The sequence below is a fragment of the Chelonia mydas genome, chromosome 1 (genome assembly GCF_015237465.2).
Source record: "Chelonia mydas isolate rCheMyd1 chromosome 1, rCheMyd1.pri.v2, whole genome shotgun sequence".
NCBI lineage: Eukaryota > Metazoa > Chordata > Testudines > Cheloniidae > Chelonia > Chelonia mydas.
Genome location: NC_057849.1, coordinates 44,476,220 through 44,501,768, shown reverse-complemented (window position 1 = coordinate 44,501,768; position 25,549 = coordinate 44,476,220). Strand labels below are relative to the sequence as shown.

Here is a 25,549-nt window from a genome sequence, read left to right as displayed (position 1 = left end):
CCTTTAATGTGCCCATCCCTTCTCTGTACCCCCTCACAGTTGTTGTCCTTGGCCAGTGCAGCCCAAGAGTTCAGAGGTTCATCTGCAGAGTTCACCTCCCACCCTGTGTGGAAGGCGGAGAGTGGGGGGAGGAGGCACCTTACACGCCGTACTGCTCGGACACTCGCTTTTCGCCCCAATGGCAGATTGCCACACTTCTGCGGCTCTCTGCTCTGGCCCTTTCCACCAGCTTCTCCGCTGGCTGCTTGCTGCTCCTCTCCACCAGCCGCCCTGCTGACCGCTTGTTGTGCCTCTCTCCACCAGCCACCCACTTGCTGCGCCTCTCTGCCAGCTGCCCACTTGCCAAGATGTCTTCAGAGCCCTCCCACACACACTTAACACAGCTCTCAGTGATTTCAGCTGTTTGAGGGATCCTCATTGCTGGTGCACACTAGACAGTCTCTCGCAATAGAGACACTGTCCAAAAGTAGGTCTATACTTAGACCTAGGTATCACTGATTTCAGCTCTGCAGCCTGTAACAAGCCTCCCCATTGAGTCTAAAGTAGCTCTTCTATTACACCATGGAGAGAGGAAGGATCAAATGGTGCTTAGGACCCTTAAACAGGACCCACACCACCAAGTAGAAGTATCTATCCCACTCTCTCTCTTAACTCATTGAGTTTTGGAAGCCATGTCCCCTGCCTAGCGAGTGCCATTCAGTTGAGGGTGAGTCCCTCCATCGGAGTATGCCAAGTACAGTTCTGCTGCCCTCAGTTCACACAATAAGAATAACAATGCTTTATTACTCCTGCCCCTATAACAAGTAGACTGAGGATCCAACACAAGCCACAAGTGATCATTTGGGCAAGCAATCCCATCATGCTGAGCACCTAGGCAGGATGGGTGTGTCCAGCTGAGGATCTGCCCTCAGATGATCTTGATGTGGTGGGGGTGTAAGGAATGGGAGAAAATGGAGACAGAGATAAGAATGGTCATGTGAGTGACAGTAGAGTGACAGAAAGTTTTGAAGGTGAAGAGGAGCAGCTTGAATTTTGTGAGAAAGAAGAAATGAATTTGGTGCAGGGATTCAAGAATTAGGGAGTTATAGTCAGAGCAGTAATAAAGAAAGATGATTGTTGGAGAAAGAAGGAAAAGGAGTAGTGAATGATTAAAGGAAGAAGCAGGCAATAGGAAATGCAAAACAAAATTTCTGCTATAGTCACATTAGAAAGAATCTTCCATGATCTTCATATTTAAGAAGGAATATTTGAAGAAGCTGAAAAATTAACAACTCATCTGATGCATTAAATTATTTACATTAGGACCAAATCCTGCTCTCTGGTGCACACTGCAGCCAATAGCAGTTGTGTTCATGCATTAAGTTGGTCTTTAAAAGCTATACGCAATGCTACCTGACCAGCTAGATATGAGTCTAGAGCAGGGATTCTGAGGACAACTCTTGCTGGTGGCCACTCTCACAGTTTCCCCTAAAATACTTAATTAGCTTTAGGAAAAACAAAGAAACATGCACAAATACACATCCAAACCATTGTAATTTATTTACTGCTAGCTAGTAAATTTGTTGTGAAGAGTGATATTAGCAAACATACAAGTATCACTTTTCATAGCAGACATATTCAGCCCTGCCAAGCCTGGGGACAAATTAAGCCCTGGATGGGGGATCAGGGAAGGCAGCATGGGGCCGGAGCCTAAAGCCCCACAGCCAGGACCCAAAGGCCCATGGCCCGGGCCCGGGGACAGAGCCAGCCACCCCGCCACCCCAGGTCTGAAGCCCAAAGCCTGAGCCATGCCACCCCTGGGAAGATGGGGGAACTCACCAGTTGCCTGCTTCTCCAGCGTTGTGCACCAGGTGTCTCCAGAGGGGGGCAGGACCCTACCCCTGCTGGCACCCCAGCAACCAACACCAAGACAGTGCATCCAAGAGCAATAGGGATGGAGAGGGACCACTACTTCCTGCCCTTCCCTCCCCCACCCCCCCATCACAGCCCAGGAGGCTGTGGCCACAAGAAAAGCCCCTGGTGGCTGCATGAGACCCCGGTAGCCACATTTGAGAAATGCTGGTCTAGAGGTTTTCAAAGAAGCAAGCAGGATTCAGAAGAGGCTGTTTCAGTAAAGTTCACATTCATACAGAAAGAGCATTGTGAGTACACTGAATCACTTACCCTGTCTTAATAAAATATCTTTGGCTTATAGAAAACAAGAAAGCTTTTGGAAGCATTGCAAGGAAAAGAATAAGTGCACTCAGCTCCTTAAAAAGCAGTTGTGCACAAAAGCAGCACCTCAGCAAAAATATCAAAGGAAAATAAGAAAATGCATAGACTCATAGAGTTTAAGGCCAGAAGACACCATTCGATCATATAGTCTGACCTTGTGTATATCACAGGCCATTACATTTCACCCAGTTACTCTTGTATTGAGCCCAGTAAGTTGTGTTTAACTAAAGTATAACACAATTGGAGACTTTAGCACTCCCCCCCACCCAATTTAGGGATTGCATTAATAAATAAAGGAAACACTGAGTTTGGAACAGCATCTTGTTTATCTCACTTTATTAAAAGGGGAAAAATTTAGTCCTGGTACAAAACTACTAATTAAAGCATTGCTTTTTAAAATATGAGTAAAAAATACAACTTACAAATATGGAACAGTTCCAAACAATGATCTTTGCCCTGGCTTTCTTGAAACATGTTCTTCTGTAACATCTGTAAGACATCAGTTTTGTCCTTGTGTACATGTAAAATCATAAAACCAGTTGAGACATGATTGGCCCATTGTGGATCAAATCCATCTTTTAATACAACACTGAGCTCTTAAACTACGCTTACAGCATTGGTTGCTGGTACCATCAAAATCTTTTTTTTCAGCTTCATCGCAACAGAAAACAGATGGCATTGGGTTTGGCTGAGTATGACCCGGTGTGCCTGGAGTAGCCCTCACTGGAAATGCCAAGATCAGGGCAGGCTGGAAAAGGGAGAGCAGATACTCCCAAGACTGGTGAGTAACACTGAAGTTAAACTCTCCAACCAGTCACCGACTGTGCTTCTGATCCCGCACACTGGTTATCAAGAAGCAAAAAGAAATCACACAGCCCCCCTTTATTGCATGCCAGTTCTCTGGCTCCCAATCAGCACCTCGGTCCAGTACAGTGAGAACTTAAGTTATTTTAAAAAAACTCTGCTCGCATATACAAAATATTCTTCTGACCCCAAAGGATCAGCCACGTTACCAGTTCAGTATAGGCTTGGATCTTACCCAAAATACCATGCTGCCAGCCAATCCTTTTGTATCTAAAACTAAAGGTTTATTATAAAGAAAAAAGAACAGGAACAGATATGTTAAATAGTAAAGCAGCCACATACATACAAAGATTCAAAGTCTATGAGGTTCCTAGCAATATTGGTAAGTTTGCTGGCTTGAAAGTCCCTCTGGAACACATCCACAGCTTGGATAAGTCACTCAGTCCTTAGTTCAGAGCTTCATTTGTAGAAAGGTTACTCCAGAGATAAGAAGCAGGACTGAAGACAAGAAGCAGGACTGAAGACAAAATGGAGAAGATGCAGCTGCTTTTTATAGTCTTTTGCCATGCAGTTTGTGCTTCGTTTGTTCCAAACACAAGCTGCCCAGCACATGACCAGGAAGCCTTAGAGTTCTGCCTATAGGCATGCCCCTGCGTGCCTTGCTGAGTCATAAGGTGTATCCCTTGCCTTCTCTCAGTGGGTCAGTTGTGCAGTGATGGCCCTTGATGGGCTGTCAAGCTGGCTAGGCAATGCTGATGCCAAACTGTCTCGGGGTGTCACGAGTTTGAAATACAGAGATACATACATATCTATAATTTATAATACAAAGGTAATACAAACATATAACCAAGATTTTCATATTTGGCAAATTATAACATTTCTGCAGATACCTTACATGGCATATCTGGCACAACTCATTACAATTTTACAATATTGATATTCATAATATCCTCAGGTGTCCCTGAGATTTCATACAGTGTCACACTGAGCAAATTGAGATATTTCTGAACTGACAACCATGATCTTTCTGTAAACTGACAGCTGGCTTTCAATAAATGAAGCTGAATAATTAATCCACCGTGGTTGAAACTGGAAACATACACCAAAGAATGTCTTGATCTTGCATTCTGTTACATTTGGAGTTATGAGGCTGTCACGATTTTGAATAATTTTGTGGCCTTTCTGTTCAAATCTTGATGGAATACTAGACATTGTAAAATCAATTACTTCAAACTAGATATCCTTATAAAAATTCCTTTTCTATATTTGTGTAAAAAACTCGGTTCATTTGTCCCCTTATTTGCATTTTCTTGGGAACTTTTCTCTTCCTTGGAAGCACAGGCATTCCAATTATCTCTAATTTTAAACTGTTCCAGTGGATTTGCTCACACAATAACTTGTTGTTGTCATCTGATTTGATGGACTTAAGTGAATTGTCATGTTCATAACAGATTGGGCTTCCATTGCTGAAATGTCCGACTTTTGCAGACTTATGGACAGATTGTCTACCATGATTAGGACTTTTCAAGCTAGTTCAATACCAAAGAGGAAGTTAAATTTTCCCATTTGAGCTGCTATGCCACCAATTCAAGCTCTCATTTCAGGATCTTTCACTGCATCCTTTGCAACCTTCCAATTTGCAAACAATGCAAGGTAGTTCTCAGAAATTGATGTCAATACTTCTGCACAGAGAGTCCATCTTGTTGGATGTCTAATGATGTACTTAACACTTCGTAGATTATGCTGAAATATAGCATCTTGTTAGGGTGATCTTTTAATTATTTTCTGTAATTTCATAAACAGTTTCCAGAGCATCTGTTAGGTTTCTATTATGTTGAATAGTGTCCTGGCATACCAAATTCAAAGTATGCCCATAGCAATGAATATATGTAGATCATGATTCATCCTTTTGCTCTCTGGTTGCTACACCTGATAGTCAGATGTATTAGTGGCATCATCATAGCATTTTCTGTGACACTTGTTTAACCTCAGATTTAGATGTAATAATATAACTTCAGTTACTCATATGATTATCTCTGCCAATGTACAGGCTACACTGTACAATCCAATGGACTCTTCATGAACATTCATGTCATCATCCATATATTGCACAAGTCTGTTCTTCCATCTAGCATAATTACATACCACTTTCTGAAAATTTTCTCAGAAATATCCCTCATGATTTTAAGATCTATTATTTCCATTATCTCATTTTGATGTACAGGACTTATAACTGGCCTAGTGGATAAGGAGGAAGAAGTAGATGTGATAAAATTGGACTTTAGTAAGGCTTTAGACACAGTCCCACATGACATTCTCATAAGGAAGCTAGGGAAATATGTTCTAGATGATATTACTATAAGGTGGGTGCATAACTGGTTGAAAGACCATTCTAAAAGAGTAAAAAGAAAAGGAGTACTTGTGGCACCTTAGCGACTAACCAATTTATTTGAGCATAAGCTTTCGTGAGCTACAGCTCACTTCATCGGAGTGAGCTGTAGCTCACGAAAGCTTATGCTCAAATAAACTGGTTAGTCTCTAAGGTGCCACAAGTACTCCTTTTCTTTTTGCAAATACAGACTAACACGGCTGTTACTCTGAAACCTGTCTAAAAGAGTAGTTATCCATGGATCACTGTCAAACTGGGAGGACATATCAAGTGGGGTCCCACAGGGGTCTGTCCTGGGTCTGGTAGTATTCAATATTTTCATTAATGACTTGGATGGTGAAGTGAAGAGCATGCTTATAAAATTTGCAGATGACACTTAGCTCAGAGGTAATGCGAGCCCTTAGAGGGCAGGATTAGAATTCCAAATGATCTTGATAAATTTGTTCCTGTTATGCCTTTCTCTACTAAATTATAGAGCCCTTGTGTACCTAATATTTTCTCCCCATGAAGTCAAGTCACCTCTGAATCTTCTTTCTGATAAATTAAACAAATTGAGCTCCTCAAACTGTTCAGTGTAAGGCATTTCCTCCAGCCCTCAACTCAGGTTCTTTTCTGGCCTGTATTCTTTGTTCCTAGACATATAATGTTGCAGTTGGCTGTATTTAAATGTATTTCATGTGAATGGGCTATGGTTACCAAGCAATCTAGAAAGCTATGTATCCTAGTCATTATTTACAACCGCACGTCTTTCTGTCATCTGTAAATTTTATGAGCAGTGATTTTATATTTACTTCTAGATTGTTGATGAAAATGTTGCATAGCATTGGGTCTAGTACTGTTCTCTATGGTACCCCACTAGAAATACCCCCATTTGATGATGCTTCCCCATTGACAACCACTTTTTAACATGGGTCAGTTAGCCAGTTGTTAACCCACTTAACGTGCTTACTGATATTGAAAAGTAAAATTTTTTTAACAAATATTCCATAGAGTACTAACTCTAAGTATATTACATATATTAAATTTGTAATCTCATCAAAGAATGAAATCAGGTTTGTTTGGCAAGACCTATTTTCCATAAAACCATGTTGTCTGGCATTAATTATAATTTTTTATGCAATAAAGATAATGGACTGATTAAGGTCCAGGAATAAACCCAAATCTTCACAGTGAAGCCTGTACTTAGCCAAACCCCTGTTGTCTTCAGCCTGAGCGATAGCTGAGAAAAACTGAGTTAGAACTTCATGTTTGGCTCAGTGTTAAGAAGAAAGTTTTCATAAAGTTGGCAAAAATGAGACTGAACTGCGGGAAGATGGGGTATATAGTATCTGAACAAATTCTAATCTGAAGATTCTGGAAAGTCAATAAAATATGTTTATACCTGTACAAGGGCAGAGTTTTGCATAGATTCTAAAGCCAAAGGATAGCTGTGAACATCTAATCTGACAACCTGAAGAACACAAGAAAGCTTAAAGGTACAGGATCATGCCTGGCCTTTACAAGGGCTTGTCCAGGACTTGAACCTGAAATCTCTGGTTTACACCCTAAGCAAGAATTATACTACCAGACCTATAAGCCACTTGTATTTTGGCCTATTGATTTTGTATTTAGTGAGCATTCAACTGACACTTATATAACATTGACGATTAAACTGAGGTGAAGCTCTCACACTCCAGATGAAGAATCTTAGCAAATAGAAAGGAATTTCAAAGAGCTGCTGAATACACTTATGAAACCTTCTCACTTTGCAGGAGGGCAGCCATGAAGAAATTAAGAGGACAGCCCAAGCCAGACAGAGCACATTTGGAAAGATGAATGCAATTTTTTAAAAGACAGCCTACCCATATGTTTGAAGATAAGTATATTCAATGAACGTATGTTTGCTGCCATCTGGAATTATATATAATGAGCAATAGCAGGAAATATGGAGCTGTAACCTTTGATAGGCTAATTGATAGGGTTTGTCCTAATTGCGGCTTATGCCTTATATTGTACTGATGGTTGATACAAGTTCGGTCTCTCAATCGGCTACACTATAAAGCGCAATAAAGTGAGTATCACCAGCAGAAATAAAATAGAGAGACACAAGAAACACTCACAAGTAATCACATCCGTTTCTTAATAATTTCACTAAGCAGATAAACAATGCTACAAACATGGAACCATAATAGAAGAAAGTGAGACAATACAGAATGCCCAGCATTGATACTTGCAGTACTCATGCCTCCATGTGGGGAATCCCAGAGTATGGATAGTCATCAGAAGGGCATCAACTGGGCATCTTCTGATGCGTCTCCCACAGCACATGGGCCAAGTGACACCTTTTATCATGAGTTACGCTAATGCCCACAGAAGCTCATACCTATGCTTGCAGGTTTCCACCTCTTTCCCTTGTTTGTACTTCCACGCCCCATTAACTTTGGGGTGTCCTGTTTTTCATAGGCTAAATTATTAATTCCTCTTATACTCATTAACACTTATGTCAACTAATCATCATAGCAACTTGCAGTTAACACATTGCTGACTGACACCCTATTCCTACAAAAATTTTTAAAAAATGTTACAACCAGCTTTAACCGATCTCTTGTGCTTTTTGGTACATTGCAATACAATTTTCAGAAACATCAGCACTTAACACATGTATTTATTGTAACAGAACATTTTATGGTCCAAGGTTATTCATCAGTCAACTCCTCAAGTCAAACTGTTTCTAGGCTGGAAACCTTATTTGGTAACACTGAATATCTCATAGGCATGAAGCCTATAGGCCTTGTATTCCGGCCTTAATTCATACCTATACCTTATCTATCTTATCCTTACAGTAAGCTAATTCTCCTGTCAGTCTTATACCCCACTACCATTCTACTTTTTCCTAACCACACAAGCTAAGTGATTTTAACAAAGCTACAAATACCAGTACCTGCAAGGTCATAAGCTACAAAGATTAAGAGTAATACTGCATGGATACATGTACATTAATAATATCTTGCATATTATATATACAGTAGGACCTCAGAGTTACGAACACCAGAGTTATGAACTGACTAGTCAACAGACACTTCGTTTAGAACTGGAAGTACACAATCAGGCAGCAGCAGAGACCAAAAAAAACCCCCAAAACAAAACAGCAAATTCAGTATAGTACTGTGTTAAATGTAAACTACTAAAAAAAAAGGAAAGCAAAATTTTTCTTCTGCATAGTAAAGTTTCAAAGCTGTATTAAGTCAATGTTCAGTTGCAAACTTTTGGAAGAACAACCATAACATTTTGTTCAGAGTTATGAACATTTCAGAGTTACAAACATCCTCCATTCCTGAGGTATTCGTAACTCGGAGGGTCTACTGTATATGTTGACTAGATGTTATTTTACTGCATTACATGACTTTTGTGGTTCAAAATATTTTACATCTCTGCGGTTCACCTTTCATTAAGGTTTTCTGTACCTTTCTGGAATTATAAACATATACTGAAAACTACTTCAGATACTCCCATTTGTAGAGCAGAGTCAATTGCCAAAGATTGCATATTGCTGGCAAGAGTCCATTCAAAAAGGTACATGTGGGTTGTTGTGACAGATTTGAAGCTGCCCTGTAACAATTTATTAATTAGCTTGGTTATTGAGATGTATACTGTGTGAATTTACTGGTTTAGCTCAATAGTGGAAAAACAGTAAGGAAAGAAAAGATGGTTCAAGGTAAGCCACCGATCAGCAAACACTTGAGAGTTACTAAGGAACAATGCCAGAACCACTGGCTCTGAGGACTCTCCCCTGGTAAACCTACAGGACTGAAGGATTGCAGGCATAGCCCAGGAACACAGAAGAACTAGCGCAAGGTTTAAAAGGGATGGTCTCTCAAGAGAAGGTGTTAGTTGTTCATGGGAAGAAGACTGAAACATAGGACTCCTCTGGGTGTCTGGAGACGCTACGCCTGTCTAAATTAGCATCAAAAGATGGCATGATGTTAGTAAGAGAGACGTGCAGGTAGAGCGTTGTTTTAAAATCCTTTTTTTCTGTTAAAGCTTTGTTCCTACTACTAAAATAAATGTTACTTTGATTTTTAAAAGGCTGTGTGATCACTGTATACCACTGATCACAGACTCCCGAAGGGCAGAAATGCAGGTGCCTGAACACAATTGGACCTGCTGGGTTATAACAGTTGACACACACGGCACAGTAGCTCAGGGCCCAGTCTCAGAGTGGGAGAACTGTAGAATGCCACCCTGGGATAGGCAAAGCATGAGGCCTGACATGTGAGGGGGTGCACTCGGAGAGACCAGGGAGGAGACAAAGGTGCAGCTAGTTCTGTAACCGTGACAGCTGCACTAATTCCAGCAGCATGACTATGCTGGGGATATCTGGGAAGAAGCCATTACACTAGATGCCACTCCAAAAGATAGTTGTGATGTATTTCAGCAGAGTGAAATCTGCGCCACTAGCCATCTGTCCTAATGGCCAGTACCGAATGATAGATAATTTTCCATTCCAATTAAGCAATCATTAAAATGGTGACCAAGCTAACAAATGATGAAAAGCACCAGACATATTCAATCTAGATTGCAATAAAACATTCTTTACACTATCACATGAGAAGCTGGTGGATAAATTAAGAGGACAGGCATCAGTTCCATTGTGATATCTGTTTTAAATCCATGTTATGAAATAGGATGCACTAGGTCATTGGAACACAACTGAATCGTTTTGAAAAGAATACATACAGAACACCTGAAACATGTGACTTCAAACAACCTATGTTCTCTTTTGTCGCTAACGACAAAACCAGCATTCTGAGCGTGGTGCCCGCCCCCCAGCTCAGCACCCCAGGCGGTGGTCACCTGCCCCTAAATCCAGCCCTGGCTGAGGCTCAGTATTTGCCAGCAGCAGTAAAGGCAGAGTCATAGGGTCAAAATCACCCTGCTTTGGAAATAAATTTAAATGACGTTGAGGTTGCAATCCCTTTTAGGGCAGGGTTTAGTTCTACGCCTAGCACACCTCCAAAGATACTGTCAGCACTGAACAACAACAAAAATAGTAAATAATAACAGCATTGCTTCCACTTATTGCAGGCCTGAATTTGACCTTTAGGATTCAGCATAAGGGAATGCTCAGGGAGATGGGGGGCTGTAGCAGAGGTGCTCAGGGGATTAATTATAAGTCAAGGAAGATTTTTATTATTATTGCGCACATTTATAAGGTGCCTGCCATTGTGATCGTTGGCTTTCTTAAACTGAGGCACTAACATTCCCAATAAGAACAGGAAAGCACCCGCATGTTTCTACTTCTTGCAGGTTTGGCGCAGACAATGAAGAGAGATATGGCCAGTCTGCTAAGCACTATATGACTGCATGGCATGTCTCGGCCATGCTACTTTCACAGTCATTCTCATGGCGGCATGTGTGACATTTAGGACCAGCTGGAATATGCCCCCATGTGAGGAAAACAGGGCAGGGCCTGCCCAATCAGGTGCTCACTTTCAGATCGGTTGCCCCTAGGGTTGCCAAGTTCCAGTGCCTAGGGGCAGGAGCCACTTGGCATCCTGGGGACGAGGGTTGGGGGCCGTGGGTGGTTGGAGGGAGCTATAGCAAGGGGATGCTCAGCAGCAGCAGGTGGGGATTGGAGCCCCGGGCTCAGTGTGATTGGGGGCACTGCAGCAGGGGGATGCTCAATGAGGCTCAGGGTGGCTGGGGTGGGGCTCAGGGAGGCTGTAGCAGGGGAGACTCAATATGGCAGAGGGCTGTAGCAGGGAAGGCTCAGGTAGGTGGGGGGCTGAAGCTGGAGGTTGCTCAGGGAAGCAGGGAGGCTCAGGGCAGTGGGGGGCTGTAGCAGGGGGATGGTCAGCAAAGCAAGGGGATCAGGGTGGCAGCCGGGGGAGGGGAGGTGTAGCTGGGGGATGCTCAGCAAGGCAGGGGGCTCAGGGTGGTGGCAGGGGGCCTGTAGCTGGCGGATGCACAGGGAAGCAGGGAGCTATAGCAGGGGGCTCAGGGCGGCAGTGACAGGGATGCTCGGGGAGGCAGGGGGCTCAGGGTGGTGGCAGGGGGCCTGTAGCTGGCGGATGCACAGGGAAGCAGGGAGCTATAGCAGGGGGCTCAGGGCGGCAGTGACAGGGATGCTCGGGGAGGCAGGGGGCTCAGGGTGGTGGCAGGGGGGCTGTAGCTGGGGGATGCACAGGGAAGCAGGGAGCTATAGCGGGGGGCTCAGGACGGCAGTGACGAGGATGCTCGGGGAGGCAGGGGGCTCAGGGTGGTGGCAGGGGGCCTGTAGCTGGCGGATGCACAGGGAAGCAGGGAGCTATAGCGGGGGGCTCAGGACGGCAGTGACGGGGATGCTCGGGGAGGCAGGGGGCTCAGGGTGGTGGCAGGGGGCCTGTAGCTGGCGGATGCACAGGGAAGCAGGGAGCTATAGCGGGGGGCTCAGGGCGGCAGTGACGGGGATGCTCGGGGAGGCAGGGGGCTCAGGGTGGTGGCAGGGGGGCTGTAGCTGGGGGATGCACAGGGAAGCAGGGAGCTGTAGCGGGGGGCTCAGGGCGGCAGTGACGGGGATGCTCGGGGAGGCAGGGGGCTCAGGGTGGTGGCAGGGGGGCTGTAGCTGGGGGATGCACAGGGAAGCAGGGAGCTGTAGCGGGGGGCTCAGGGCGGCAGTGACGGGGATGCTCGGGGAGGCAGGGGGCTGTAGCTGGGAGGGCGCAGGGAGGCGGGGGGCTTTAGCTTGGAGGGCTCAAGGAAGCGGGGAGGCTCAGGGAGGCAGGGGTGGGGGGCTATAGCTGGGGGAGGCTCAGGGAGGCGGGGGGGGGGCGGCTCAGCGAGGCGCGGGGGGAGGGGGCTCAGGGCGGAGCACCCGGCGCTCGTGCCTCGCGGGGCGCGCAGACATCCCCTCATTATAGCCCTCCCCCCAGGAGGTCGTCTGGGGCCAGGGACGGGTACCGCTGCGCCTGCGCATCAGAGAGCAGCAGGTGTCTCCCTGTCAGCGCGTGCCTCAGCTCCTCCCCTCCCGCTTCGGTCCGTGCGCGCGCCGCTCACGCGACCCCTTTCCTCTGCTGCCCACGTGCCTTCAGCTCCTCTTCCCGCGGACTGGCAGCGCCGCACGGCGCGCGCCCCCGCCTCTGTCCGTCTGTTGTGCGCGCGTGCCTGCGCCTCTCTCTGCCTCAGCCCCATGCACCAGGCACCGCGTCCAGGGGCCAGCGCGGAGGGGATTGCACCTGCGCTCCCTATTGCACAGCCGGGAGCTGGCACTGCCGCCCCCTCCCCGTGTCTGTGCAGTGCAAACAATGAACCTGCCAGGAGCAGCCTGCCCTGCTGCATAGAAAGGACCTGGAGACCCTCCTCCTCCAGCAGGGGAGAAGCCAAGGTGACCACCATTGAGGGCTAGTCCCGCTGTCTGTCTGTCACTGTCTGTTTCCATCTGTCTGTATGAGATTGTCTTACCCTCGCACAGATTCTTGCATGGCATTGCTCTCTCTCCCCCACCTCATCACCTCCATTGCTATTAATTCAGGACCAAGGATGCTCTGCAGGGTAAATATCCCCCAGCCCGAATTTCCAACTGAGGTAGATAGGATGGTGGCTCCTGGGGTTAAAAGCATTCGGCTGTAGTGCCTGCTCCAGGTTTGAATCATGAGCATTCTTAACTAAATGGTTCAAAACCCTGATATTTAATTGCAAACCGTGCTGGTGACTTGTGATTTTATTTCATGCATCATGCAACGATTGCTCTTTTTCCATATTTAAACTCATGTGCTTTGGGTTTTGTTTATCTTGTTAAACCAAAAAACCTTTCAAATAGTTCTAGTTATGTTAACGGGTTTTTATTTCTTTAGTTCAGTACTATGTGTCCATACCACATTTCACTTGTTTCCCTCTTCCATTTAAGGAAGAAAATCTCTCTTATTACTTCATATCCTGTTCTTTTGTTTTCTTCAAATAATTTTAGGCAATTTAAAATTAAGTATTTTTCTTCATCATTTGTACTGTCACGTTTATGTAACATGTGCCTGCCTGCATATGAGATTTATAGAAATATCTAAGGAATTGCATGTTCTTGAATTGACTAGTACTGTATCTGAACATTAAAAAATGTCTTTTCATTGAAGAAGACAGGGGTTAAAATGAATGAAGATCTGAAGGTTAATTTAAGCTGGCTGCCTCAAGATCATTTAGAAGCCAGCTCTCCAGAGAATGTCTCAACTGCAGTCTCGTCCCTGATTCCTGTCGTAGACCCAGAACCAGAGCTCATAGTAAACCCCTGGGACATTGTTTTGTGTACTTCAGGAACCCTTATCTCCTGTGAAAATGCCATTGTGGTCCTTATCATTTTCCAAAATCCTAATCTTCGTGCCCCCATGTTCCTTCTGATAGGGAGCCTGGCACTTGCAGACCTCTTAGCAGGAATTGGATTGATCATCAATTTTATTTTTGCCTATCTTCTACAATCAGAAGCTACAAAACTGGTCACTGTTGGACTGATTGTTTCCTCTTTCTCTGCATCTGTCTGCAGCTTGCTGGCTATTACTGTTGATCGTTACCTCTCATTGTATTATGCTTTGACTTATAATTCAGAAAGGACTGTCACTTTTACCTATATCATGCTTATTTTGCTCTGGGGAGCATCTATCTGTATTGGACTGCTGCCTATAATGGGCTGGAACTGCCTCAAAGATGAATCCACCTGCAGTGTTATCAGACCGCTCACTAAAAATAATGCAGCTATCCTTTCAGTCTCTTTCTTGCTCATGTTTGCTCTCATGCTGCAGCTCTACATTCAAATTTGTAAAATCGTGATGCGCCATGCCCATCAGATTGCCTTGCAACACCATTTCCTGGCCACGTCCCATTATGTGACCACCCGAAAAGGAGTGTCTACTTTGGCCATTATTTTGGGGACCTTTGCTGCTTGTTGGATTCCTTTTACACTCTATTCTTTAATAGCAGATTACACTTATCCTTCAATATATACCTATGCCACTCTCCTGCCAGCCACCTACAATTCCATCATCAATCCTGTAATATATGCTTTTAGAAACCAGGAAATACAAAAAGCATTTTGGCTTATCTGCTGTGGCTGTATCCCCTCTAGCCTGTCTCAAAGAGCAAGATCACCTAGTGATGTTTGATTAACAGCTATGAGGACTTTATTTAGCATTTTGTTTTTGAGAAATTCCTGCAACAATCTTTGGTTAGATACATTCCTTAGATTGTACATATCTGATTCATATTCAAGCCACAGGATGCACTGACCCTTTTGTAAAGAGAAACCCCATTAACCGAAATGAACTCAGTGGTTTAAGGAAGATTTCCAAAATCATAATGATTAGTGTTCTTTCAAATTGTATTGTTGCTCAGGTTCTATGAATAGACTAAACTGGTCTTTCACATCCACTATGATTCTAAGTTAACTTTATTAGTGAAAAAAGGTAGACTGAAGAGTTATAGCCTTTTTAAAATACTTTATGTGCTTGAGCTCAGTTATACTGCATGATTTTTCTGTTGTCACAAATTCTCTCTCTCTTAGCCTTAGTGAAACAGTAAAGAAGACTATGTCCTTGGTTCTGTTAACATAAACTAAAATGTATATCACCAATTTAAAATAATGACCCAATTATTATTGATTCATTTGGTATTTATTGTAATACTTTCTGGACCATTAATTTGCTAAAATGAAGAAGTGCTTGTGCAGGTTTGCTATTTTATATCTCAGTATAAATTGATCATTATTTTAAAATGTTACCTATTTTCTCATGAGTTCTGGATAGATGCTAGAATAGAATGTACGTTTCATCTTTACTACTGCTTTATTTCTTTTAAAAAATCAACTATACATTTTTTAAAATATAGGACATCAGGGCCTATTGTAACACTGATTTTTAAACAGAATTCCTCATTTAAATTGATGGGGAGTTCTGCTCAGAAATCTATGGCACAATATGGCCTCTAGGAATTATGCATTGTAATAGGTGCAGCATTTTAAGTTTCTTTGACAGATTCATATTTTCAGAAGTGTATAAGGAAATATTTAATAAAATAACTTGCTTAAAATAGTATATCTACAGTAAATGGTTCCCTAAAATTTGCTATTGATACACAAGTGTTATTTCATGTTCTCATTGTTCTGCTACGGTTTCAGATTCTGAAGTTTGAAAATTCTCTGAGCATGTCAGGTTCATAATTGTATGTAGCCAAAATGCCTATGGAACATATTTTCTGCTATTCTAACAATTTAATCTTTGAGTCCATCACATATTATGATGCTCAGTACTGTATGCATATCATTTCACTTCATTCTAAGATAATACTCCTTGTGTAAAAGGCAAAGCTTCCTTTCATGAATGGTTTAATTTAAGCTGCTTCTGATCTTTTCCAAGAAGCCACATAAGAATCATTAGAACAAAAATGTTGTTTTCTAATAACAATGTTGTACTGACAGAAGAAAAAGCTTACTGGAAAAAAAAACCCTGATTTTGGATTTCTTTGTTAAACTTGAGGTATATTCTCATATCAGTGAATGGGAATTTATAGTAAAACTTCCATTAGTGCTAATGGAAGTTACATGTATAAATGCCTAGGCACCAATATGGGGGTGTAGTCCCGTGAATATCAAAGTAAATATACTATATTGTTGCTTCAGTATCTTCCATTATAGTTTAAAAAATCTCAAATGTTGATAAAAATATACATGTACAGTATAGAGAGTATACACTACTATACTGCTGCCACTCGATCTTTTCAAATGGTATCTTTCCTTTCATTTAAACTTTTGGAACACTGTAGCTTTTGTGGCAAACTTCGGTGACATTAATAATCCATATGCTATACCCAGAACTAAATTTCAAATGCGAGTCACTTGTATATTAGCAATAATTTATTTTGGTTTCAATGCCAGATTCAAATTCCATTATTTACTTGGTTCAACCTTCATGATATCTAACTATTACTTTGCATTAATCTAATCAAATTTAATATTGTATGGTGACGGCCTTATCTTGACAGAACTGTACTCTTGCAACTCCCGTTGGCTTAACTGGGATTTGTAGGTCCTCAGCACCCACGGAAATCTCCCCTCAAACTATATAGGATATTTGTGTTCTTTATCTATCTCTGAATATTAATGAAGTTCTAGTAGTTTCCAGTTTTCTATTGTTTATAAGAAATCATCACTTCAAAAATACCTATGACGTATATATACTTGATTTTTATATACATATATGAAGTATCAAATATTGGAAATTATTGCTAGGATTATTTGTTAACATTTTAAAATGAATTATGTATAAGGGTCACAAATGCTATTTGCTTGTTAACAGACACAAATGAGAATTGCTAAAACTCCACAAACAAAACCTACCCCTCTCTTCCTCTATCCTTTCCATGAGTTTGGTCAGTCGCATCAAAGTGCCAAAAACTGATCAGGACAAACACCTACAGTTGTGACTGAAATTCTATCCCAAGAAGATCTGAGTTTTGCTCCACTTCTATCTAGGTACTGATATGCTCCTCCATTACCAGAATATCTGAGCACCTCACAATTATTTTTGTGTCTTTATCTTCACAACAACCCTGTGAGGTAGGGAGGAACTATCATTCCCCTTTTATAGCTGAGGAACAGAGACACCCACTAACTTGCCCAAGGTCACACAGGAATCCATGGCAGAGCATAGAATTGAACTTCAGTCTCCTGAGTAGTATAGTTCCCTAACCACTGGACCGTCTACTCTTTCCGCCCTTCTCTTCCAGTCTGGATCACGCCCTCCTGTGGCAAAACCCATAGTATGGGGCTCTGGAGAAGAAATCTGTGACTTCAGTGGTTGTTCCATCAGAGAGATTCCCACTCTCTTACCCAAGTAGGCCATTGTGCTTACCAACAAACCTGGAAGATCTCCAGAGATCTGTAGGAGGCCACAGCTGTCCACATGGAGGCTGTATGCCTCTGCACTGGCTCTGGTCTGGAAGGGGGGTTCAGCAGAAAATATCCAAGGATGCCAGAGGGGGACAATGTGTGTCCCCACCACAACCTTACCCTCTCCTCCGCTCCTGGCTTACCTGGTGTTCAACTCCTCACTCAGTGTGGAACTTAGACCTGTAGATCAGCCAGGGAAGAAACTACACTCTCCGTCCATGCAGGGTCAGAGAGATTTGTACCCAGAGGGTCCACTTCACAAGCAGATCTCAGGACACCATCTGGGCTGAATTTAGGATAAAGAAGGATTAAAATTACAGAGTAATGTTCACATAGGGCTAGATTGTAGAAACACTATTTGTGCCAAGTGAGGGGCAGTGGCTGTAGGTGCGCTGCTTCAGAAACAGACTAGCAATCAAATTGTGACTTCAGAGCCATTACCTTGCTCTTGATGTTACTATAGTCACTTTAAAAGCTTGAATGAAGCTGATAATCACTGATAATCAGGCCATTCATGCATAATTGTCAGTTTCCTCACTTCTGTAAATTTGTTCTAGAGCCAAAGGACCATATTTTCAAAATGTGGGAACTGACTTTCATCTGGACTCTCTTTTATAAAGATGTCCTTAAACTCAAAGGGGTCTGCAGTAATAGTCCTGACACAGGCCAAAACTCCGCTCGAAGTCAGTAAGTTTGGCCTATATAGGACTACAGGGTTGAGCCCAAAATGCTGTAATTGTAAAACTAGTAGTCCTGAGATAAATACTGCATAATATACAACTGAATGACCTTGTGTTCAGAACTGCATATTAAACATTTGCCTCACCAGATTCAATAGTTCAACAAGAAGAAATGCTTTTTAAAAGCCAGCTGACCCCGACCCCACAGAAATAGATGGTTCTGTCCAACATTCTATTCAAGTTTCTGTATCTAGACAGTTCTGTCTTAGGCCATAGTTCTGCAAATTGTTCCATGTGGGCAGAACCCAGCACCACATGGAGTCCCCCTGAAGTTAGTGGGACTCCACACAGACCCAGGGACCTGCCCCCATTGGATAGCTTGAAGGAACATGTCCTTATACTGTAATATTGAACAATACTAGTACCTAGTGCCAGAGGTGTTAAATTGACCATTCTTAGCAATATTGGGTTTCTTCATAGCTCAGTCTTCAATTCAAGTATTTTTAAAATGCACATGCATAATTTAATTAAAAGAATGTTTGTTTTAAATTATTAACATGCTAGATCTATTGTTAGTAATAAGTTGTATTTTTAATGGTGAAACCTGTTGCAGCCAGTGGTTTGTGTACCCAACCTAAAAGCTTTTGCTAGTTTTTTTTATTTTTCATAACATTTAACATTTTAGCAATAATGCAAAATAAAGCAATAAAGTCCCGATAAGATACAGTTTATATAAGCTGTAGAGTCAAAGCAATAGTGAGGAAGCAATAAAATCATTAGATAAAATATTGAGTTTCAGTAAGCAAATCTGATCTGTGCAAGGACTTTACGTAAGCAGAATTCATACTTTACTGTTAGGCACTTGTTATAGTATTTGGATGGGACATTGTTTCAGGCTGGTTGCATTATGATCATTGGAGTTACTGTGTTGAAATTTTTGTGGATAACTGTTTATCTCAATTTTCATATCCTGAATTCATAATATTTCCAAGACAGCATTATGTTAATGGAATAGATATTTCTATGGAATGTATTCTTTTGTATAGTTTAAAATTTAGTTTATAGAACAGTGTAAGTATAATTTTAATTATATGCTGAGTTTCCAGTTTTAGGTTAATCTAAATAAAAAATCATAGGTTTTCATAAGACCTACACTGAAAGAACCCCAAATTTACAATGTTTGCAATGTTGAAAACAGTGGAGGGGCCAGGGATATCAGATTATCCATGCACATTGGCTGCTGAACCCCAATTTTGGAGTATGAAAGGAACATGATTTTGGTATAATTGAAGAACACATCCTTCACCTCCCCCATGCCCAGGCCTGTTTAAAGCAAGCAGAAAGCTCTACTTTGCAGTGTGCAGGGGATGCTGGCAACCCATCATTGCCCGCTTCCCATATCTCTGTAATAGAAGTTAAGTGGTGTAAAGGGCCTTGTCCCATCTCTCGTCACATAGGGGCCTAATCTAAAACTTACTGAAGTCAGTGGAAAGTCTCCCGTTGTCTTCATTGGGTTTTGGATCAGGCTCAGGTTGAATTTCACCCACAGCTCATTCTTTTCTCATTACCTCCTTTTCCTCCCTACTATAGTTACTAAATATTAGACACTTGTGGTTTGATTTTTCAGTGTTGCTGAGCACCAGCAGCTCCCCATTGCTTCAAAGGGAGCTGGGACTGCTCAGCACCGCTGAGCATCAGGCCATTCATGCATAATTGTCAGTTTCCTCACTTCTGTAAATTTGTTCTAGAACCAAAGGACCATATTTTCAAAATGTGGGAACTGACTTTCATCCACAGGAAGGGCATGTGCTCCTGCTTTTGAGTGAAAATATTGGGTAGAATGGTCCCCATTTAAAAATCAACTGTTATCACATAGTGATATCCAAGACACCAATCATTTCCCTGTGTTTAAAATAGAAGGTAATGCTGATATCTCAGGTACTATCCAAAAATAAAAAAAATTAATTGCATACATAACAATGTGAAAAGCTTGAAAGCAAAAATAGGAGAACTAGAGTATCTGGCAATGGAAAGAGATTTTGACATTATAGGCATTTAGGTGGAATGGAGAAAGGAATGATATACCTGGATGTGTACTATATAGAATGGGTAGACTAAGTAACAGAGGCAGAGGATTATCACTATGCTGGAAAGACTGAACAGCATCTCATGAGATCACATTTCTGACCATACAGAATATCTTACTGATGCAAATCTTAAGTATAAGAATAAAAGTACACTGTTAGGGTAACACTGGCCTCCTGATCAGGAGAAAGATATCGAGAGCACATTTTTGAGAAGAATCAAAGATGCAATTAAATATAACAAAAGAGTAGTAATGGGTGACCTCACCTATCCTCATATAGACTGGTTAGATGTCACATTGGAAAGAGGTGTAGAGCAGTGGTTTTCAAACAGGGATCTGGGGCCACGAGCACATTTCAGGGGGTCCTCCAAACAGGACCAGTGTTAGACTTGCTGGGGCCCAGGGAAGAAAGCCGGAGTCCCACTGAATGGGGTGAAGCCCGGGGCCCTGGGCCCCGCCACCTGGGGCTGAAGCAGAAGTCTGAGCAACTTAGCTTCACGGTGCCCCCTGTGGCATGGGGCCCTGGGCAATTGCCCAGCTTGCTACCCCTTAACGCCAGCCCCGGCTTTTAGATGCAGAAAACCAGTTATTGTGGCACAGGTAGCATGACTGAGGGGGCCTCAGAAAGGAAAAGGTTGAGAACCCCTGCTGTAGAGAATCAATTTCTTGACAACTTAATTGATTGTCTTCTTAGAACAGCCAGTTCTAGAACACATAAGAGGCTGTTCTTGAAATAGTTCTGAGTACTGTACAGGAAATACAAGAGGTAACTAAAATTGAGCTAATATATAAATTAATCACAGTGTCTAAACCCCTCCCATTTTCCTTTCTTGGTCGTGTGTGTGTACATGTCCACTGGCTTCCTCTTCAGTCTCAGCTTTACTGCTGCTGTCAGTGTTAAACACCCTAAAGGAAGAGAATATACAAGGTCTCTCCAGAGCAATATATAAGGGTGGTGTCATTAGGTCAGTACATGAAACAGGGCCAGAAAGTGACAATCCACAAAAGAGTGGGACTGATTACACAAAATACAGTCAAATGCACAAAGTAAACATATTGAAAATATAGAGCCAAGTTAAAAAAATCATTAATCTTTTTCAGCTGTAGTGATCTTAAGGGTTTCTTTCAACAATAGTGGAGCAGATCCAGGCTATTTCGAGTGTATTTGTTGACCTGCAGGGTATACTTTACACAGGCTTTTGAAGAAGGTTGGTCTTAATGTGGCCCTTTTTGGGTGGGTCCGGGAAGCACATTAAGGCTATATTTTGTTGGGGACTACTGGAAGACTAGCGTTGAATTGATGGCAAAGCACCTAGAGTGTGAATAGGTGCCTCTTCTGCACATTAGAAATCAAAATGAATAAAATATTTCCAGTCAAATGCAATTTCCAAGGTGAAGCATCTCTAAACATTATGGTACCCCAAGGAGCCCTAGCAAGACAATACTGTTTAATAAATTGATTTATGAACTGGAAAGGCGGATGAACAATATGGCAAAATTTGCAGGTGGCACAAAAATTGGCCCTTTCGTGCAATGCATTGTGTATGAGCAGACAGTACCATTAACATCAACAAAGCTAGACAATTGGGCAACACGATGGCAAGTGAAATTCAGTGTTGATACATACAAGTTACTGGTAGGAAGGAATAATACATTGGAAGGAATAATTTGAAGTACTCACAGTCATTCCTGGGTTCTAAATGACTTGCAGCCCCTCACAAAAAAGACTGGGGGTAGGGGGGAATTTTTGTCGACAGCTCAGTAAAAGTGTCGGTTTAATGCTCCGACAGTCAATACTTGGAATGCTGTGTTCAATTGTGGTCACTAGCAATTCAGAGATGTTCATTGAAAATCATTAGAGATTGAAAAGATTAGGGCTATTTATTATAGAGCGGAAACTAACAGGGGCATAATAAAGGCATACTAAATAATGAATGCTATAGGGAAGATAAATCAGGCATGCTTATTTTCCCTTTCTCATAATACAGGAACAAGGGGAGTTCCAATGAAATTGAAAGACAATACATTTGGAAATACTTGTCCAAAGTAAAAGCAGGTAAAAGGTAATAGCAACTTGTGGAACTGACTGCCACAGTATATCACTTCGGCCAAGAGTTTATCATTATTTTAAAAAGGATTAGCAATTGCATGGATGAGGACCTTCACATTTACATAAGATGAAATTTAAAAAGGTCAAGGGATGCAAATCTTTATAGTTCAGATAATTACACAACTACTAACTGCCTGAAATTAGGGTAAAAATGTTTCCCATTGGCAAGTTATTCTACAACTGTCTATTGTGTGGACTCACACCTTCCCCTGACGCATATGAAACTGTTGGAAACAGGATTCTGAACTAGATGGACTACTGGTTTGATCTAGTACAGCAATTTCTGTTACTTTGTTCTTACGTAAGTCAGTGTAATACCTATTGGTGAATATGACTTTTAATGATGACCACCATATCTGCACAAATGTATAGCTGCAAAAATGCACAAATGTGATTGCAAATGAGCTGCCACTTTTCTGTAAATTTGACATGCTGGGTTGTATTTTAGTTATGAATGGCCTTGATCCTGCAATCCTGACATGCATAACTTCAGTTAAAGTCAGTGGGAGTTTTCTGCCAATTTAAGAACAGGCACAACAGCAGATTATTTTTTAGGGTGCATCATAATACATTCCTGTTTCTTCTGAAGAAGAGATGAGCCCTTAACTTTATTGTAGTTGTTTCCTTGAAAGTGATTTTAAGGTGCTACCAAACATATTACATAATAAATGCCTGTGCTGAAGTTTATTATTTCAATTCTTGCTGATCTTGTAGGCTAAATTAGCCCTAGCCTTCTAGAGGAGATGAAGTAAATATATATAGTACAAAACCTTCAGTAACAAGGGAGAAAAAAACCTGAACATAGCAGATTAGACATTACGTGCAGCCTGATGAGGCTCATAAGAGAAGGTAACTGACCCCCCAAAAAATCTTGTTACAAATAAGTATTAGAATACTTATGTGAAACAAACCTTTTCAATAAAAAGAAAAGGAGGACTTGTGGCACTTTAGAGACTAACAAATTTATTTGAGGATAAGCTTTCATGAACTACAGCTCACTTCAGCATCCGATGAAGTGAGCTGTAGCTCACGAAAGCTTATGCTCAAATAAAATTGTTAGTCTCTAAGGTGCCACAAGTCCTCCTTTTCTTTTTGCAGATACAGACTAACACGGCTGCTACTCTGAAACCTTTTCAATGTTATTGAAGTTTTTCAGTGTAATTTGTGGGGCAATATTCAGAAGTATCTGAAAATTAATGGAATTTGCGATCCTCAATTCCTTAGGTACTTTTGAAATTCTCCCCTCTGAATTGCCTATTTTGTAAACTAACTAGTTTTTATGCAAATATTAAAAATAGTAATTGTATCACTGTATATTCAATCAAACATAATATCAGGTGTATCAATATTAAATTATTTTAATTAATTTTAACGTTCATTTTCAGTAGAGCTCAGATTGAAAAAAGCCAACAAGGACAATATCTGCAAGAGTTGTTTAGTCTTATTTAATGTAATTTCTAAACAACATAATTCATAGTATAAACAAAATGAAATATAAAACAGCAGAGTACTATAATGACAGCTACATATTATGGGTTTGAGTCTCCTCTCACTTACATCAGCTTTATCCAGGTGCACTGCAATTCTAATGACTGTAATGGAATTACTTTTTATTTACAGCAGTGAGAGATCAAAATCTGGCCTCATATCTTTAGCTCCAAGGATCTCCCTTTTTATAATTCAGAGGTATCATAATCCTACATAAGTAAGGGATCTACATTATTATATTTGGAAGCCAAATGGTAGTACTTGTATATGTACATCCAGAAACCTTTTTATTAACAAAATAAAATGCTTTAAAAATTAATTCACTCATTTTCAAATTTTCCAAAGACAAATGGATTGCATTCGATCAGTGGTTCCCAAACTTGTTCCACCGCTTGTGCAGGGAAAGCCCCTGGCGGGCCGGGCCGGTTTGTTTACCTGCCGCGTCCACAGGTTCGGCCGATCGCGGCTCCCAGTGGCCGCGGTTTGCTGCTCCAGGGCAATAGGAGCTGCTGGAAGCCGAACCTGGGGATGCGGCAGGTAAACAAACCAGCCCGGCCCGCCAGGGGCTTTCACTGCACGAGCGGCGGAACAAGTTTGGGAACCACTGCATTAGATAATTGTCTGTATATTTGTGATTGACTATTGCTTCTGCAGTTTGCTGTAACACTTTCCTATATGTCTGTAGCAAATTTACAGTGACAAAAATGTGTATCAGTGGATATTTTTCTTGCAGGAGATATCTGTTTCAATTGCAGGGAAAAGTTCAAGTGAATTGCTGCTATATTGTTTATATTTACATTGGTAGTATGTTCTCATCCTATTTAATCCTAAACTGCAAGGTATCCACCAACTGTTTAAAACTGCAAGGATATCTCCGTAAGGGCCTGATCCTGGAATCCTTACTCAAGGAAAACTGCAATTGTATATTAATCACAAAATTCTAAGGACTCCACCCTGCAAGGTGCAGAGTGCTGCTCATCTTGGAATTGGAGGAGCTCAGCACCTTTCAGCATTGGAACGCAACACTAATTATATTTTCAAAAATTCAAAAAAAGTAATGCTTTTATAAATCTCTTTTACATATGCAGACTCACCTAAAAGGAACCCTAAGTCCACTCTTCATTTTAAGAGCTCAGGCAGTAAAACAATTATATATAACCTGCTTTCTTGAAAGGACAGAAAAACTGTGTTCTAGTACATTTTGGTATCCCATCAGTTTAAACTAGAGCTGTTGATTAATCAGTTTTAATTGCACTGCTAAAGAATAGAATACCCATTGAAATTTATTATATATTTTTGGATGTTTTTCTACATTTTCAAATATATTACAACACAGAATACAAAGTATACAGTGCTCACTTTATTTTTATTACAAATATTTACAGTGTAAAAATGATAAAAGAAATAGTATTTTTCAGTTCACCTCAAACAAGTACTGTAGTGCAATCTCTTTATTGTGAAACTGCAACTTACAAACGTACATTTTTTTGGTTACATAACTGCACTCAAAAACAAAACAATGTAAAATTTTAGAGCCTACAAGTGCACTCAGTCCTACTTCTTGTTCAACCAATTGCTAAGAGAAACAATTTTGTTTACATTTAGGGAAGATAATGCTGCCTGCTTCTTATTTACAATGTCACCGGAAAGTGAGAACAGACGTTCGCATGGCACTTTTGTAGCCGGCATTGCAAGTATTTACGTGCCAGATACTCTAAACATTCGTATGTCCCTTCATGCTTCGGCCACCATTCCAGGACATGCTTCTATGCTGATGATGCTTGTTACAAAATTAGTGTGTTAATTAAATTTGTGACTGAACTCCTCAGTGGGAGAATTATGTCTCCTGCTCTGTTTTACACTCATTCTGCCATATATTACATGTTATAGCAGT

The 25,549-nt window shown here is 41.5% G+C and overlaps 1 protein-coding gene across 2 annotated transcripts; it reads left to right on the top strand.

Moving 5' to 3' along the window:
• Nucleotides 1–12,405: 12,405 nt before the first annotated feature.
• Nucleotides 12,406–23,124, top strand: GPR12 (G protein-coupled receptor 12). 2 transcript variants are annotated; one of them, XM_037889673.2, is made up of 2 exons: nucleotides 12,406–12,749; nucleotides 13,495–23,124. In XM_037889673.2, exons 1-2 carry the CDS (start codon nucleotides 12,555–12,557, stop codon nucleotides 14,509–14,511), a joined length of 1,212 nt encoding a protein of 403 aa, XP_037745601.1. In that variant the 5' UTR covers nucleotides 12,406–12,554; the 3' UTR covers nucleotides 14,512–23,124. The 2 variants fall into 2 exon arrangements, with proteins under 2 accessions (XP_037745601.1, XP_007057948.1); XM_007057886.3 differs by having other exon boundaries at nucleotides 12,413–12,749; nucleotides 13,492–15,840.
• The last annotated feature ends 2,425 nt before the right edge of the window (nucleotides 23,125–25,549 follow it).

Excerpts from the sequence above, each read along its gene's own strand:
- GPR12 (XM_007057886.3), top strand. The coding sequence starts at position 12,555 with ATGCACCAGGCACCGCGTCCAGGGGCCAGCGCGGAGGGGATTGCACCT. Across the intron at positions 12,750-13,491 it reads CCAGCAGGGGAGAAGCCAAG|AAGACAGGGGTTAAAATGAA; the intron begins GTGACCACCATT and ends TTTTCATTGAAG.